The following is a 17,820-nucleotide window of genomic DNA, read 5'->3' on the forward strand; positions in this document are numbered from 1 at the left end:
AGCGTAGAGCGCACAGTGGTTTCATAATAGCAAAAACGAAAAAAATGCATTCTAGTAATTAATTGCCATAACTACACCTTTTCCTGCAGTACTTTTTATAATATAAGCTTTGTTTTAGAAAACGCCAATTCGATTTTAGAAAGTATCATTTTGACTATTGATTAGTTAAATGTTCTTTCGCAGGCATCAAATGAACTCTAGAATTATCAAATCTACATCCGAAAATAACAAATGTATTTTAGAAAGAATCAAAAGTTCTGCAGAATGTATCACATGAACTTTCGACAATATCAAATTTATACACATTTATTATATGTGACTTGGTCTATGAAAAGGTGGCTTATGACTCAAAAAATATGTTTCCACTTTGTTTCTGGTTTCGATAGTTTTTGAGACACTCTTTCACGTGGTGAAAACTAGGAAGTCCTAACTTGCTTAAAAGTGTACTAATGTAGAGAAAGAAGAGCACAAATGTGAGACTATGAAGCCTTTGGTTCCTTCGATACCATTTTGGTGGCTGGTGAAGCATCCTCAGATTTTTTTGATAGCATTTTTATACTCAGCTGAGCAGAGCTCACAGAGTATATTAACTTTGTTCGCATAACGGTAATCCATAACGGCATAAACTAATCGAGATAGATATAGACTTCTATATATCAAAATGATCTGGGCGAAAAAATAAATTCATTTAGCCATGTCCGTCCGTCCGCCCGTGCGTCCGTAAACACGATAACTTGAATAAATTTTGAGGTATCTTGATGAAATTTCGTATGTAGGTTCCTGGGTGCTTATCTCAGATCGCTATTTAGAATGAACGAAATCGGACTACAACCACGCCCACTTTTTCGATATCGAAAATTTCGAAAAACAGAAAAAGTGCGATAATTCATTACCAAAGACGGATAAAGCGATGAAACTTGACCTTATGACGCAAAAGAGAAAATTAGTAAAATTTTGGATAATGGGCGTGGCACCGCCCACTTTTAAAAGAAGGTAATTTAAAAGTTTTGCAAGCTGTAATTTCGCAGTCGTTGAAGATATCAAGTTGAAATTCGGCAGGAGCGTTACTCCTATTACTATATATGTGCCAAATAAAGATTAGCAAAATCGAATGAGGAACTCGCCCACTTAAAAAAAATTTTGTTTAACTCAAATTTTAACAAAAAATTGAATATCTTTACAGTATACAAGTAAATTATGTCAAGCAGTAATGATATGGTGCAACAAAATACAAAAATAAAAGAAAATTTCAAAATGGGCGTGGCTCCGCCCTTTTTCATTTCATTTGTCTAGGATACTTTTAATGCCATAACTCGAACAAAAATTTACCAATCCTTGTGAAATTTGGTAGGGGCATAGATTCTATGACGAAAACTGTTTTCTGTGAAAATGGGCGAAATCGGTTGAAGCCACGCCCAGTTTTTATAGACAGTCGACCATCTGTCCTTCTGCTCTGCACTTAACACGATAACTTGAGCAAAAAACGATATATCTTTACTAAACTCAGTTCACATACTTATCTGAACTCACTTTATCTTGGTATAAAAAATTGCCGAAATCCGACCATGACCACGCCCACTTTTTCGATATCGAAAATTACGAAAAATGGAAAAAATGCCATAATTCTATACCAAATATGAAACATGGTAATTGGATTGGTTTATTGACGCGAAATATAACTTTAGAAAAAACTTTGTAAAATGGGTGTGACACCTATCATATTAAGTAGAAGAAAATGAAAAAGTTCTGCAGGGCGAAATCAAACGCCCTTGGAATCTTGGCAGGAATACTGTTCGTGGTATTACATATATAAATAAATTAGCGGTACCCGACAGATGATGTTCTGGGTCACCCTGGTCCACATTTTGGTCGATATCTCGAAAACGCCTTCACATATACAACTAAGGGCTACCCCCTTTTAAAACCCTCATTAATACCTTTAATTTGATATCCGTATCGTACAAACACATTCTAGAGTCACCTCTGGTCCACCTTTATGGCGATATCTCAAAAAGGCGTCCACCTATAGAACTAACGCCCAATCCCTTTTAAAATACTCATTAACACCTTTCATTTCATATTCATATCGTACAAACACATTCTACAGTCATCCCCGGTCCACCTGTATGGCGATATCCCGAAAAGGCGTCCATCTATAGAACTATGGCCCACTCCCTTTTGAAATACTCGTTAATACCTTCCATTTAATACCCATGTCATACACTCACATTCCAGGCTTACCCTAGGTTCATTTTGTTAAATGGTGATTTTCCCTAATTTTGTCTCCAAAGCTCTCAGCTGAATATGTAATGTTCGGTTACACCCGAACTTAGCCTTCCTTACTTGTTTTCGATGGCAATGGAGCCAAAATATCGGTAGGAAACTGGTTTGTGCTTTGCCTTTTGGGTATGACTATTCATAATGCAAAAGAAAAACTACTAAGAAACTGAAGAAATGCATTGTTTATCTTTAGCAGCTGTTTCTCGCAATTTCTTTTTTGAGTCATAAGCCACCTTTTTATAGACCGGGTCACATATATTTTTTATTTAAATTATCTTAAGTCAAATTGATTGTTTTTAAAGTTTATGTGACACGTTTTAAAAACAAATTCACGTTTTCCAAAATCAATATGATATTTTTACAGTCCTGTTGGAAAAGATGTAGATCTAAAAAAATTTAAATAAGTTAAGACTTTCCTCAGCTCTGCCGAAGGAGAGAAAAGAAATCAGTTTATAGCGACTGTGGTTTTTTTAAGCTTACCAATTGTGAGAGTTGTGCCTGAAATTCCTATATGCGAAAATGTGTGCCACAAAGCCCATTAATCTGCAGTGTCGGTTATAAGAGACCTATATGTTAAGTGGAGTGGTACCTATCCAAGAAGAAAAAGTTATTTGGACCGAATGAGGGTAAGCGTAGTTAATCCTTTTGTATGAACAATTTAGTGTGGATTAAAATTTATCTCGGCACTGGATAAATCTTCTGGAAAACCAAGTGAGCTGATATGGAAGTGATTTCTGCTAGTTTAAGCATAAGCTTGGCTCCGCACCATACAATCGGAGCGATACTTCACAAATCATCATAATAATCTGACGGGAGTCCTAAGGAATTCGCAGTTTCAATAGAGTTGTACCTGGGTATTAGAGATGGGCGTTCGAAGCGTTGGTTCAACATAGCAATTGAAAAGATGGTCGGCGTCATGTGGGACACATTACATGCAGGACATACATACATCGCGTATGGCTGGGTTGATTCTGGATTAGTAAGAGTTCAACCTGGAAGTCGAAAGTTTAGCCCGCGCGCGTCTCCTTAGAATTTCTGCTTTCCACAACTGCTTGGTATTGGACACTGAAAACTGGGTTCGCTGGGCATTAATCAGCTTAAGACTTTGCCGCTTCTTTGTGGATGAGGTTGAAGGGTTGTTTATGCATTGAATTCTTGCGTGCCAATCTCTTCATAGTACTTGCGTAGATGATTTCTTATATGACTGGGAGGCGGAGCTCATCAACAGTTGTTTTTTAGGATACTCAGGTTACTGAAAATTTAAGAAACTATTTGTTCGGCAATTCATTTCTCTCTTCTAAAGCGAGTATTCCCGCCTCACTGCTATGACGATGCTCTGGCGACATAAGAAGACATTCCATGGCAGTTCTGAGTGCCCTGTTTTGTTAGGCCTGAAGCTTCTTTCATTGTGCTGCTTTTAAGCTCGATGACCATATCGGAGACGCGTAGCACACAAGCGTCTGCCAAATTGCTTTATAGGTTTACTATGAGCGTTTCTTTGTCTTTTCCTCAAGTGCTGCCAGCGAGGGACTTCAATATTGTGTTACAGCTCTAAACATTACGTGCAATCGCAGCTGCATGCTTGGGTGTCAGGCAGATGGTAGCGTAATGTCATCGACGCGGATGAAATTTGCTTTGTGCACGTTGTATATAAGGTAGCCGAGGATTTGAAAGAGAGAAGGAAATATTTGTTTATTTGACAGCATAACCCATCAATGGAAGGGCTAGGGCCTATTGCCATTACCGTGCAGTCGTGCAAGAGGTACTACCCGCCCAGCGTTTGCTAAGCTAAGTGGATGACCAACTAAACAGAGACGGCCTATAAGTAGTCAGCGGACTTCGGTTCAGTTGTACAAATTGGTTAAGATATCCGCGCAACTGTGGCCAGGAGCACATCTATGTCGTGGGTTTCAGATGATCCTTATCTTAAAAAAGTACAAGCAATGGCATGCGACGCCAGAGGCCCTCAAAGTACCCTCGATCGCGCCATGTCACATCAGGCTTTAATAGCCGCTTTGCTATTTGAGTGGCCGCCGTGGTGTGATGGTAGCGTGCTTCGCCTACTACACCGAAGATCCCGGTTTCACGACCCGGGAAAAACAACATCAAATTTTTAGAAACAAGTTTTTTCAATCAGAAGAAATTTTTTCTAAGCGGGGTCGTCCCTCGGCGTGGCATGCCATCCGCCGCTTTCTTAATTGATGCAGCTTTGGCCTTTGCAAAATTTTAATGCCAGTAAATTTCTGTGATAACATTTTACTCATTAACTAAATAAATACTCACTTAAAACTCACTATGAAAAATAAAACAAACTTATTAATTTCTTAACATTAAAAATCTTGAACTTCCCAAAAAAAAAATTACTTTTCACACTTTATTGTCTTTTTGCTATGGACGGCAGTATAGCTCCGTATTCTACAGATATTTAGATACAAGTGGCCATATAAAGTAGCGAAATAGCAGTGGACATTTCTGCGAATTTTATCAATTAAATTATTCCTTTTTGTTTTCAATAATTTTCATAAATTTTGAATCTGTAACTATGCAAAGTAAATTCAAATCGTTCTTGAAAAGGTAAGAAAATTCGAGAAAATTTTGAACTTATTATTTAGAGTTCTTTGAATTTTTGAGAATGCATTTATGCCCCCAATATTGAAATTGATTTTAGAAAATTTTTTCGAGGGGAACTAAAAATGATCCTTCGAAATAACAATGTTTCAATCAATCAAAACGAGTTCTGCGAGACATGTGACTTGTGTTTTGTTGATTTTTAAAGTATATAAAAGCCATTGATTGTTCAGATAGAGTCAGCGGGGTTAACTAATATATTAAGAAAAGTTAAGAAGAATAACTATAAAAGTTAGAAACTAATTTGCTCGACTCAGCCCATCATTTCGAAATACTTATGGACCAATCTCGCCTTCCTCGCATACCTACAAGCATCGGACCAAACCTAATACACCTAGTTATATTCATAAGAATTGTAAGGTTTAATCAATAAAAATAAATTTTGCTAAAAAATTTAATTAAATAGTTTTCTCTCATAACCACTGTGCAGCGTATTATGCTTAACCAACATACAGTTGTTCCCTAACGATTCGAGCGGCGTCAAAAAATCATCACATTGTCGGAAACATTAAACAAAATAACGAAAAATAATGAAAGAAAAATATTAAATTCACAATGAGTTAAGAGTAAAATATTGTTTGCACCTACTGCTGTTGCTTGCAACATTTGGCTCTTACAAAATTTCATGCGGTCAGTTGGTTTCAGTATTTTTTTTTCTTATTCATCTTATTTTTATACTCAGTTGAGCAGAGCTCACAGAGTATATTAACTTTGATTGGATAACGGTTGGTTGTACAGGTATAAAGGAATCGAGATAGATATAGACTTCGATATATCAAAATCATCAATATCGAAAAAAAATTTGATTGAGCCATGTCCGTCCGTCCGCCCGTCCGTTAACACGATAACTTGAGTAAATTTTGAGGTATATTGATGAAATTTGGCATATAGGTTCCTACATTTCACTAATCTCAGATCGCTATTTAAAATGAATGATATCGGACTATAACCACGCCCACTTTTTCGATATCGAAAATTTCGAAAAACCGAAAAAATATGATAATTCATTACCAAAGAGGGCTAAAGCGATGAAACTTGGTAGGTGAGTTGAACTTATGACGCAGAATAGAAAATTAGTAAATTTTTGGACAATGGGCGTGGCACCGCCCACTTCTAAAACAAGGTAATTTAAAAGTTTTGCAAGCTTTAATTTGGCAGCCGTTGAAGATATCGTGATAAAATTTGGCAGGAACGTTACTCCTATTACTATATGTATGATTAATAAAAATTAGCAAAATCGGAGAACGACCACGCCTACTTAAAAAAAAAATTTTTTTTTAAGCCAAATTTTAACAAAAAATGTAATATCTTTACAGTATATATGTAAGTAAATTATGTCAACATTCAACTCCGGTAATGATATAGTACAACAAAATACAAAAATAAAAGAAAATTACAAAATGGGCATGGCTCCGCCATTTTTCATTTAATTTGTCTAGGATACTTTTAATGCCATAAGTCGAACAAAAACTTACAAATCCTTGTGAAATTTGGTAGGGGCTTAGATTCTAGGACGATAACTGTTTTTTGTGAAAAAGGGCGAAATCGGTTTGAAGCCACGCCCAGTTTTTATACACAGTCGACCGTCTGTCCTTCCGCTCGGCCGTTAACACGATAACTTGAGCAAAAATCGATATATCTTTACTAAACTCAGTTCACGCACTTATCTGAACTCACTTTGTATTGGTGTAAAAAATGGCCAAAATCCGACTATGACCACGCCCACTTTTTCGATATCGAAAATTACGAAAAATGAAAAAAATGCCATAATTCTATACCAAATACGAAAAAAGGGATGAAACATGTTGATTGGATTGGTTTATTTGCGCAAAATATAACTTTAGAAAAGAACTTTGTAAAATGGGTGTGACACCCACCATATTAAGTAAAAGAAAATGAAAAGGTTCTGCAGGGCGAATTCAACAGCCCTTGGAATCTTGGAAAGCATACTGTTCGAGGTATTACATATATAAATAAATTAGCGGTACCCGACAGATGATGTTCTGGGTCCCCTGGTCCACATTTTGGTCGATATCTCGAAAACGCCTTCACATATGCAACTACCACCACTCCCTTTTAAAACCCTCATTAAAACCTTTAATTTGATACCCATAGCGTACAAACACATTCTAGAGTCACCCCTGGTCCACCTTTATGGCGATATCTCGAAAAAGCGTCCACCTATAGAACTAAGGCCCACTCCCCTTTAAAATACTCATTAACACCTTTCGTTTGATACCCATATTGTACAAACGCATTACCCCTGGTCCACCTTTATGGCGATATCTCGAAAAGGCGTCCACCTATAGGACTAAGGCCCACTCCCTTCTAAAATACTCATTAACACCTTTCGTTTGATACCCATTTCGTACAAACAAATTCTAGAGTCACCCCTGATCCACCTTTATGGCGATATCTCGAAAAAGCGTTCACCTATAGAACTAAGGCCCACTCTCTTTTAAAATACTCATTAACACCTTTCGTTTGATACCCATATTGTACAAACGCATTACCCCTGGTCCACCTTTATGGCGATATCTCGAAAAGGCGTCCACCTATAGGACTAAGGCCCACTCCCTTCTAAAATACTCATTAACACCTTTCGTTTGATACCCATTTCGTACAAACAAATTCTAGAGTCACCCCTGATCCACCTTTATGGCGATATCTCGAAAAAGCGTTCACCTATAGAACTAAGGCCCACTCTCTTTTAAAATACTCATTAACACCTTTCGTTTGATACCCATATTGTACAAACGCATTACCCCTGGTCCACCTTTATGGCGATATCTCGAAAAGGCGTCCACCTATAGGACTAAGGCCCACTCCCTTTTAAAGCACTCATTAACACCTTTCATTTGATACCCATATCGTACAAACAAATTCTAGAATCACCCCTGGTCCACCTTAATGGCGATATCTCGAAAAGGCGTCCACCCATAGAACTAAAGCCCACTCCCTTTTAAAATACTCATTAACACCTTTCGTTTGATACCCATTTCGTACAAACAAATTCTAGAGTCACCCCTGGTCCATCTTTATGGCGATATCTCGAAAAAGCGTCCACCTATAGAACTAAGGCCCACTCCCTTTTAAAGCACTCATTAACACCTTTCATTTGATACTCATATCGTACAAACAAATTCTAGAATCGCCCCTGTTCCACCTTAATGGCGATATCCCTAAATGGCGTCCACCTATAGAACTATAGCCCACTCCCTCTTAAAATACTCTTTAATACCTTCCATTTGGTGTATACCAAATGTCATACAAACACATTCCAGGGTTACACTAGGTACATTTTCCTACATGGTGATTTTCCCTTATTTTGTCTCCATAGCTCTCAGCTGAGTATGTAATGTTCGACTACACCCGAACTTAGCCTTCCTTACTTGTTACTAATGATTATTACCTGATCGGAATCGTCATGCGTGTTTTTACTATCCGTGCTCATACTTTGTACTGAGATATCGGATGCTCCCAATGGTCCTCCCGCTGAGTCTGGGCCATTCGGTCCCAATACACCCAAACCGAGTGGTGGCCCACGTAAATGTGGCGGATCATCGTCATCTTCGTCTTCGCTGGCGGAACCCATAAATGAATCTGAAACATTAAAAAAAAAGAAGAAGAAATGTAGATGACTAGAAAACGATACTAAGTTTGAATGGGAAATGTGTAACAGTAAAATATAAGCACACATATGTATGTATGTACTATATGAAGGTATATGTATTTAGTAAATGGGTACTAAATTGAAGCATATTGATGGTTTGAAAAATGTATTTTTAATTCAAATTGTTTTGGGAACTCGAAAAGATGCTGAGTTCGGTTGTTTTCTTTTTTTTTCAACGGAGAGCGTTACATATAAGCAGCTGTGCTGGTAATTTCAGATTGATTAGCTATGTTTTACTAATCATATTGCTTTTTATTGTTTGGATTCGAGATTCGTTAAAGCTGCATAAAAACCTCTTAAAATTAGCTTGTCGTTAGTTAATTTGCAGAACCTTGTCATGCATTCAAATATATAAATATCATAAGGTTTTGTCGATAAGTTTCCCTCCCTAACTACAGTGTTTTTGCTTTGACTGCCCTTTGAGATGGAAGACTTCCGACCCGCAATTCTATGAAAACAAGAAAAAAGATTACTAATCCAGTTTGAGAGTACTTGCATAATCTTACTTTTACCCTAATTAGGAATGTCGTACATTGCAGTTGTTATTAAGCTTAATAACAAGAAAGTTGGAAAACCCATATCCAAAGTTCAAAATACGTCTCTCTATCGCATTTAGCCATTGATTCCAAATCATCGACCGTTTAATATCGACCATAATTTCCTTTCCATATCAGCTGTCAGAGACCAGATATGAGGTGTATTTTTAAGTAAAGTTTATTGTAAATAATTTTGCTGGAAGTGTCGGCTTGTTATCTAAAAGTTATCGATATGGTATTAAAAAGTTATCGATGTGCTATCGAATAGTTATTGCTTTGTTATAGTAGTGTTACTAACTTTTTATCGAAGCATTTTTGGAAAGTTCTCGATTGGGTTTAAAATAGTTATCGCTTTGTTATCAAAAAGTTACCAAAACGTCGCCAATTTACTATCGAACATTTATCGCTTATGTATCGAAAAGTTATCGATATATTATCAAAAATTTGTGGATTTGTTTTAGAAAGGCTCTCGATTTTGTTATCGATGTGCTACCAATTTGTTATCGATTTGATATCTAAAAAATTACGATTTCTATGGGAGTGTTACCAGTGTGTCATCGGCGTGGTATCATTTGTTATCAACGACTTCTCGGTGTGTTATGAAACAGAGAGCGATACAACTTCTGTGAAACGTCGATAACAAGCCCATAATAAACCAATAAGAAGCCAATGACTCGGCGCTAACCCGACGAAAAGAGCTTTTTAGACTATAGGCCTATAATAAAGCAACAACTTGTCGCTATCGTACCTGTATGTTTACACATCGAACCCCACGAGTACTCGCGATCTTTTGGACTACATATATATATGACAAAACCATATTCGGTTTAAAATTTAGATTTAACCAATTTTCACACAATTAGTGTGCAGAACTTGGTTTCAATTTTAAACTAGAGAAGTTCTGTATTTAAAAATTAAAGAAAACACCGAACTGGCAGGTTTCGAGTGATTTGGATCAGACTCGTACGCTTTACCTACTGAGCTGTATATATGAAAAGGATCTAACTAGTAGTACTTCTCACAGATGAATTTGTATATTTTAAGATTCTCAGTGGAAAGTCTAAACATTTTGTTTTGTTTTAAAATGAGAGATGTCTACAAGTTTCTATTTTAGGATTTTTAAACTTTATGGGTTTGCTTTAAACAGTTTTGAGGTTTTAGATTTATCGTTCAATAAAGTTTAAAATTTAAACCGAATATAATTGAAAAACATAGTAGTCTCAATTTGTTTAAGCCGACGAATGGCTTAGTATTTGAAAGTGGCTATTCGTCCGGGAAAATTTTTCTCTATTGTCTAGAAAAAATAAAATGAGGAAAAACGACGAAAAAAGGAATAAAAAAACAAACACAAACAAAAAATCGCTAACTTTTGAAGTGAATTTTCCCGACGATTTCGGACAGCCTCAACCCTTTCGCTACTACTGGGAGAATATGTCCCACTTTCACCCAAAATATATTTTTCGTTTATAAAAACTTTTACCTGGGCCCGTATCGTGTTATACTATCGGTTATCTAAATAATTTTTACACCTTTCATGAACATGAAATGGTATATTAACTTTGGCTCGATGTTTGTAACGTTGAGAAATATAGAAGATAGACTCACCATTAAGTATACCGAATTGATCAGGGCGACAAACGAGTTGATATAGCCATGTCCGTCTGTCCGTCCGTCTGTCTGTTTGAACGCAAACTAGTCCCTCAAATTTTGAGATATCTCAATGAAATTTGGCACAAGGATGTATTTTTATATTATATTAGACATTTGTCGGATCCGGTAGGATCGGACCACTATAACATATATCTCCCATACAACCGATCGTTCATATAAGACGATTTGGGTCATTCCTGCCGCAATTTAGAAAGTATAAATGTGAAACTCACAGTAGTCTCAATTTGTTTATGCCGACGAATGGCTTAGTATTCTAATATATCATAGAAGATATCCTGAAAAAATCACTTTGATCGGAGCTATATATAGTATATATCCCATACAACCGATCGGTCAGATAGAAAGATTTTTAGCCATGTATCCCTTAATTTCCAATATAAAAACGTTAAACTTGGTGATATCTATTCTAATATATCATAGAAGATTTCCTGAAAAAGTAACTTTGATCGGAGCTCTATGTATATAGTATATACCTATCCCATACAACCGATCGTTCAGATAGACAGATTTTTAGCCATTTCTCCCTTAGTTTCCAATACAAAAACGTGAAACTTGGTGATATATATTCTAATATATCATAGAAGATTTCCTGTAAAAATCATTTCGATCGGAGCTATATATAATATATATCCCATACAACCGATCGTTCAGATAAGGGGGTTTTTTGCCATTTTTTTATTTTATATTTATCTTAAAAATCGTTTAGGTATGTACATCAGTTCACTATATATTTCTTATCTTATACAACCGATTATTTGGAGATTACGAACGGGATAAGATTATTTTTCAGCCCCATTCATGAAAGGTATGGAGTCTTCGGCACAGCCGAAGACAGTCCCGTCCTTACTTGTTTTTAATTTCAATAGCTCTGAAATGGTTAATCGGACTAGAGAGATATGTGAAATGGTGGATACCAGTACTCATTTTATCCATAACTTATTATCATTTTTACGATTCCTTTGGCAGGTTCATATTTATCATTTGAGTGAAATTGCTTTTCGATACATAATCGTTTAACACAATACGGGCCCTGATCTCACATTTTAAAATCAGATGTAAAAAAACTATAAGAAGGAGAAATGTTTAAAATTTAGTCTGTAATTGTTAACCCTGTAAGTGGACCCCTGGAGAAAATTTTCAACGAATAGTTATAAGAAATTTCAACCCTCCATTAACTTCTTTTACACAAAGCTTGCTTCTGAGAAAACCTGCTAAGTCTGTATGAAGTTCGTGTACTTTTCTGCTGCTTTCAAACTGGAACTCCGAAGTGTACTTGTAGAGCTCCTAGCTTTACCATAATTACGTGTTTTGCGCAGAACTATTTCGTTTTCCTTTGCTGCTCGGGCGGCTTTTAAATGCGATGAAAGACGCCAATTGCTACGAAACGGCGAAAAACGGCTAAGCCGTAAAGAGATTTTTCTTTTTCGCTGATGTTATGGCATAGTTATGAGGTATAACTCCTACATAGTAGCCAGATATAGCACTTATATATGAATTTTTACAGTTAACCTTATAGTTTTTTCGTAGAAGATCTAGTTTATCGCTGATATGAGTTCCAATTACTCCACTCTCAAAACCTTTGATGTACAGAATCATAGGCGAATTTCGGCCTCAAATAAAAAATTGCAACTTGTTCTCTGTCACACGCTTGGCGCATGATGTCAGTGATGAGCTGTGAATTATTCAAATTTTATTTGAACAACAAATTTCCCAAGAGGTTATACTCAAATTTCTGTGTTTAAATCGCTAAGTAATGAAGCATCCGTGGCTTTTGAATACTTAATAAGAATTTAAATGAAAATTAACAACACAAAAAATAAATTTGCTACCTCAGTATAGTCCAGTTTATAGGCTTTAAACTTTTTTGCTAACAATCCCATACCATTCATTGTCTTTTCAGAAACAAATCGAATGAGTATTCTATTTCATATTTATGATGTGTAACAGCGGACATGGTCTCTAGATACAACACTTTAAAAAACGATTAATTTTCAAGCACAAAGTGGATAAACGCCAAAATGTATGCAACGTCTACTAAAATACCAACAGCCTACCACTATTGCCTGTCTTTTGTTGGTCTACTTTGATTGTCTCCGCCTGCTTGCCACTTGCAAATGAATGTCGTGCGCGTGTCAACATTTTGCATGGTACGGCTTTGATAAGACGTAAACGCCGTCGCCGCCAAAACTGACATTATGGCGTGTGTCAGCAATAGAAATGCAAACGAATAAACTTGAAACTTTTGTATGTACGATAATAAGGATAGTACGCACGTATATATGTATGCATGTCTGTATGTGTGTTTGCGTGCTTAGTAAGCTTTCGCGTTTGCCGAGAAACAAATGTGACTGGGATTGGAGTAGTGTTCGCTGCCACAGCTTTAATGCTTTCGCATTGTCTACTGTGGCTACTTAACAGACACACACAGACACAATCTTGCTTGATTACACCCCAGTAAACATTTTTGTCAATTATCAGTTTGAGATACATTTGAGAATCAGTCCATTTCTCACATTTCAAACGTTAGTTTTCAAATGCATTTCAAATAACCTTTGATAGCATTCTCAAGCTGGAAGGCACATTTTTAATATGGAATTTTTCTTTATTTTCATATTGAGAATTTTTGGATTCTCAACTTTTTCTCAAACGATAATAAACCGGAACGAAATGGAATCAACTGTTGTGCCATTCACATTACTACTAAAGCATTCACATTATTACTAACGAAAATATTCCATTATATCGATGGTTTTCAACCAGAATGGAACGCAATGTAAGTATATCTGAAACCATTCTCAAGTTGAAGAACAATGTTTGAGAAAAAGTTGAGAGAATATTTATATTCAAATGATTAATAATGCTGAATATCAAACTGTGAATTAATGTTTTCTCAAACAAATTTGAGAGAAAAAAATGTTCAAGTATGTCTCAAATTATTTTCAAGTTGAAGATCCACGTTTGAGAAAATATTTTGTTTCAAATGACGAATAATGTTGAATATCAAACTGAGAATCAATGTTTTTCTGAAACATTTGAGATTTTTGTTTTCAGTGTTTGTTGGGACTATACAACTTATAGTATTGTATTGAGTTCATTGAGTTAAGTGACATTCACATACTATTATTATGCAGCGTTCAACATGTCGCACACGTTTGGTCACGTGCCTCATTGTTTTGCCTCAATTCGTTGGGCATTCAATTTGAATTGGTGTGAGATTAGCTTCGCAAATATTATTTATAGCATTTGTTAAGTTGATTCATCATCTTGTTAAGCAATTTCCAGCACAAACAGCAATATTACAATGATATTGTTGGTGTATTGTGGGTGTAGCAGCTGAAGTAAGTAGCAAACATAAGTGAAGGGTGAAAGGTTTAACCTTTTGATCAAAGTAACGGAAGGGGTTTGATCAAGTATTTAATTCCACATGCTTGCCAATATTGCAGCAATTTTTTTTCTTATCAAGTTACATTTACTGTAAGGAGTGGACATATCACATATAGAGTAGTGGGAAAACATTTTTACCCCTAATGAAGTTTTAAGACATACGAATTCATAAAAAACTCTTGGGAAAAAGTCTTGTAGAGAATTTTACTTATGGTTTAGCTTGCTCACTACGTTGTGATTGTAACCATTCTTCATAGCAGCAGGAAAAGAAGCCAACTTAAAGACATTTAGAATTTGGTTTCAAATAAGCCAGTGCTCACAGACGAAGCAGGAAAAGATGCTCACTACAAAGTAACTAGAAATTTGTTTCCAATAAACCAGCGTGCACTTTTATTGTTTATTATCTTCGAAAAGAGCTAAGTACTCTAGTTTTGTATTAGCCGAACAATTCAGCGGTACTTATTTCAACATTACTTGTCAATTAGCTACAGATCAGTTAAGAACTCGTTCACAAGGTATGTAAAGGGGTGAAATTGCCACTTCGTAGGACAACACAATCTTAAAAGGATCAGTTAAAAGCACTCCGAGAGTACAGAATGAAAATTCGAACCGTTTTAATGCAATAGTTCAGAATTAGTACGATTTGTTGCAGCCTATTGCTAAATGTTATATATACAGCAGCCAACAAAAAAATAGCATTGGCAGTTTTTATCAAATTTCGTCAATTTCTTCGATGTTTTAAGAAAAACCTCTCATGAACATTGTAAATAAAACTAACAAAATCAATCTATAAAACCTTTTCGAAAAAAATTCAAAAATTCGAGAATCATTTTACGAAATTTCGAACTTTTTCTTTGGGATTCTCTGAATTTTTAAGATTATGCAGCCTTTTATCTGAATTAATTATACTTAGTTGAGCAGAGCTCACAGAGTATATTAAGTTTGATTGGATAACGGTTGGTTGTACAGGTATAAAGGAATCGAGCTAGATATAGACTTCCATATATCAAAATAATCAGGATCGAAAAAAAATTTGATTGAGCCATGTCCGTCCGTCCGTCCGCCCGTTAACACGATAACTTGAGTAAATTTTGAGGTATCTTCATGAAATGTATGTAGGTTCCTGAGCACTCATCTCAGATTGCTATTTAAAATGAACGATATCGGACTATAACCACGCCCACTTTTTCGATATCGAAAATTTCGAAAAACCGAAAAAGTGCGATAATTCATTACAAAAGACAGCTAAAGCGACGAAACTTGGTAGATGAGTTGAACTTATGACGCAGAATAGAAAATTAGTAAAATTTTGGACAATGGGCGTAGCACCGCCCACTTTTAAAAGAAGTAATTTAAAACTTTTACAAGCTGTAATTTGGCAGTCGTTGAAGATATCATGATGAAGTTTGGCAGAAACGTTACTCCTATTACTATATGTACGCTTAATAAAATTAGCAAAATCGGAGAAGGACCACGTCCACTTTAAAAAAAAAATTTTTTTTAAAGTAAAATTTTAACCAAAAATTTAATATCTTTACAGTATATAAGTAAATTATGTCAACATTCAACTCCAGTAATGATATGGTGCAACAAAATACAAAAATAAAAGAAAATTTCAAAATGGGCGTGGCTCCGCCCTTTTTCATTTAATTTGTCTAGGATACTTTTAACGCCATAAGGCGAAAAAAATTAACCAATCCTTTTGAAATTTGGTAGGCGCATAGATTTTATGACGTTAACTATTTTCTGTGAAAATGGGCGAAATCGGTTGATGCCACGCCCAGTTTTTGTACACAGTCGTCCGTCTGTCCTTCCGCATGGCCCTTAACACGATAACTTGAGCAAAAATCGACATATCTTTAATGAACTTAGTTCACGTGCTTACTTGAACTCACTTTATCTTGGTATGAAAAATGAACGAAATCCGACTATGACCACGCCCACTTTTTCGATATCGAAAATTACGAAAAATGAAAAAATGCCATAATTCTATACCAAATACGTAAAAAGGGATGAAACATGGTAAGGTAATTGGATTGTTTTATTGACGCGAAATATAACTTTAGAAAAAACTTTATAAAATGGTTGTGACACCTACCATATTAAGTAGAAGAAAATGAAAAAGTTCTGCAGGGCGAAATAAAAAACCATTAAAATCTTGGCAGGTATTACATATATAAATAAATTAGCGGTATCTAACAGATAATGTTCTGGGTCACCCTGGTCCACATTTTGGTCGATATCTGGAAAACGCCTTCACATATACAACTACCACCACTCCCTTTTAAAACCCTCATTAATACTTTTAATTTGATACCCACATCGTACAAACACATTCTAGAGTCACCCCTGGTCCACCTTTATGGCGATATTTCGAAACGGCATCCACCTATAGAACTAAGGCCCACTCTTTTTTAAAATACTCATTAACACCTTTCATTTGATACTCATATCGTACAAACGCATTCTAGAGTCAACCCTGATCCACCTTTATGGCTATATCCCTAAATGGCGTCCACCTATAGAACTATGGCCCACTCCCTCATAAAATACTCTTTAATGCCTTTCATTTGATACACATTCCAGGGTTTCCCTCGGTTCATTTTCCTACATGGTTATTTTCCCTTATGTTGTCACCATAGCTCTCAACTGAATATGTAATGTTCCGTTACACCCGAACTTAACCTTCCTTACTTGTTTTAGTTTAAGAAAATACAAGGAATAAGTCTTTGAAAATTTGCATAGACCGTTGATAATTTTATTTCCTTCGGCTTCTTTTGTACCGGTTTTTCCGAAAACCGGCAGTGGTTGGGAAGGCGGACATCTCGCTTTTTCTTGGGTTAATCAGGAAAAGCAAGTAGTTCGTCGAGGACCACTAGGAGGTAATGGGGTTAAACCAATGTACCGCCACCCTTCACTTACTGAGGGCACTCACAATGGACAAAATTGTCTCCGAGTGGAAGTGTGGGTAATACCCACGCACGCACTCTTAACCTAACCTAACCTACACCCTCCTTTTAGTCCGTTCTTTGAATTAGGACATTTGACAGAATATTGCTTTTGGGGTGGTTGAGGATGCTATTTCGGCTTTCCACGCCTTAAAATAAACCAATAACCCCAAAGCTTAGGCTTTTTTGTTTCTTTTCCTACTTTCTTTTGGCCTGCTAGTCTCCAATATGGGCGTCAGAACTTGGTCGCTCCCTCAAATCTTTTAAGATCAGTCCGCTGATCTCCTATTTGCGTTGAGCCCTTAATAGTTTAACGCTTCTTCGAGAAATTCTCTGTCGGTTTCAGGTATTGCTGAATATACCTTGAGTTCAGCAGGTCGAACATATTTTTTATTTGCACTTAAATATAAAGGTCTGATCAATTTGTAAAAAATCTGAAAGAGCTCCAACTTTTGTGTCCTATAAAATATTGTTCTCTGTACAAAGCTCTACATTTCAAAATATCCCAACAACTATCCACGACAAGTCCTTCCATTGTTTTTTTTTTGCCCCAGATGTGAAAATGTCGAGTAAATTTTGTTGCATCAACACTTCCTGATGCCTCCGGAAAAAATGTGAAAAAGTGGTTGAATGAGAAATGGTGAAATTTCCAAGTGGTAGTATGTAATGTTACCTATTTTATGAGGCAACTTATTTTGGA

The 17,820-nt window shown here is 36.0% G+C and overlaps 1 protein-coding gene across 1 annotated transcript in view; it reads right to left on the reverse strand.

The window, feature by feature from the left end:
* Lim1 (LIM homeobox 1) overlaps window positions 1-17,820 on the reverse strand; it is a 330,680-nt gene that overhangs the window by 84,424 nt on the left and 228,436 nt on the right. Inside the window, exon 4 of the mRNA XM_067784810.1 lies at window positions 8,321-8,511. Within this exon, the coding sequence (XP_067640911.1) occupies window positions 8,321-8,511 (191 nt within the window). The remainder of the gene's footprint in view (window positions 1-8,320; window positions 8,512-17,820) is intronic.

This window comes from Eurosta solidaginis, chromosome 4, assembly GCF_040869045.1.
Source record: "Eurosta solidaginis isolate ZX-2024a chromosome 4, ASM4086904v1, whole genome shotgun sequence".
Classification (NCBI taxonomy): Eukaryota; Metazoa; Arthropoda; class Insecta; order Diptera; family Tephritidae; genus Eurosta; species Eurosta solidaginis.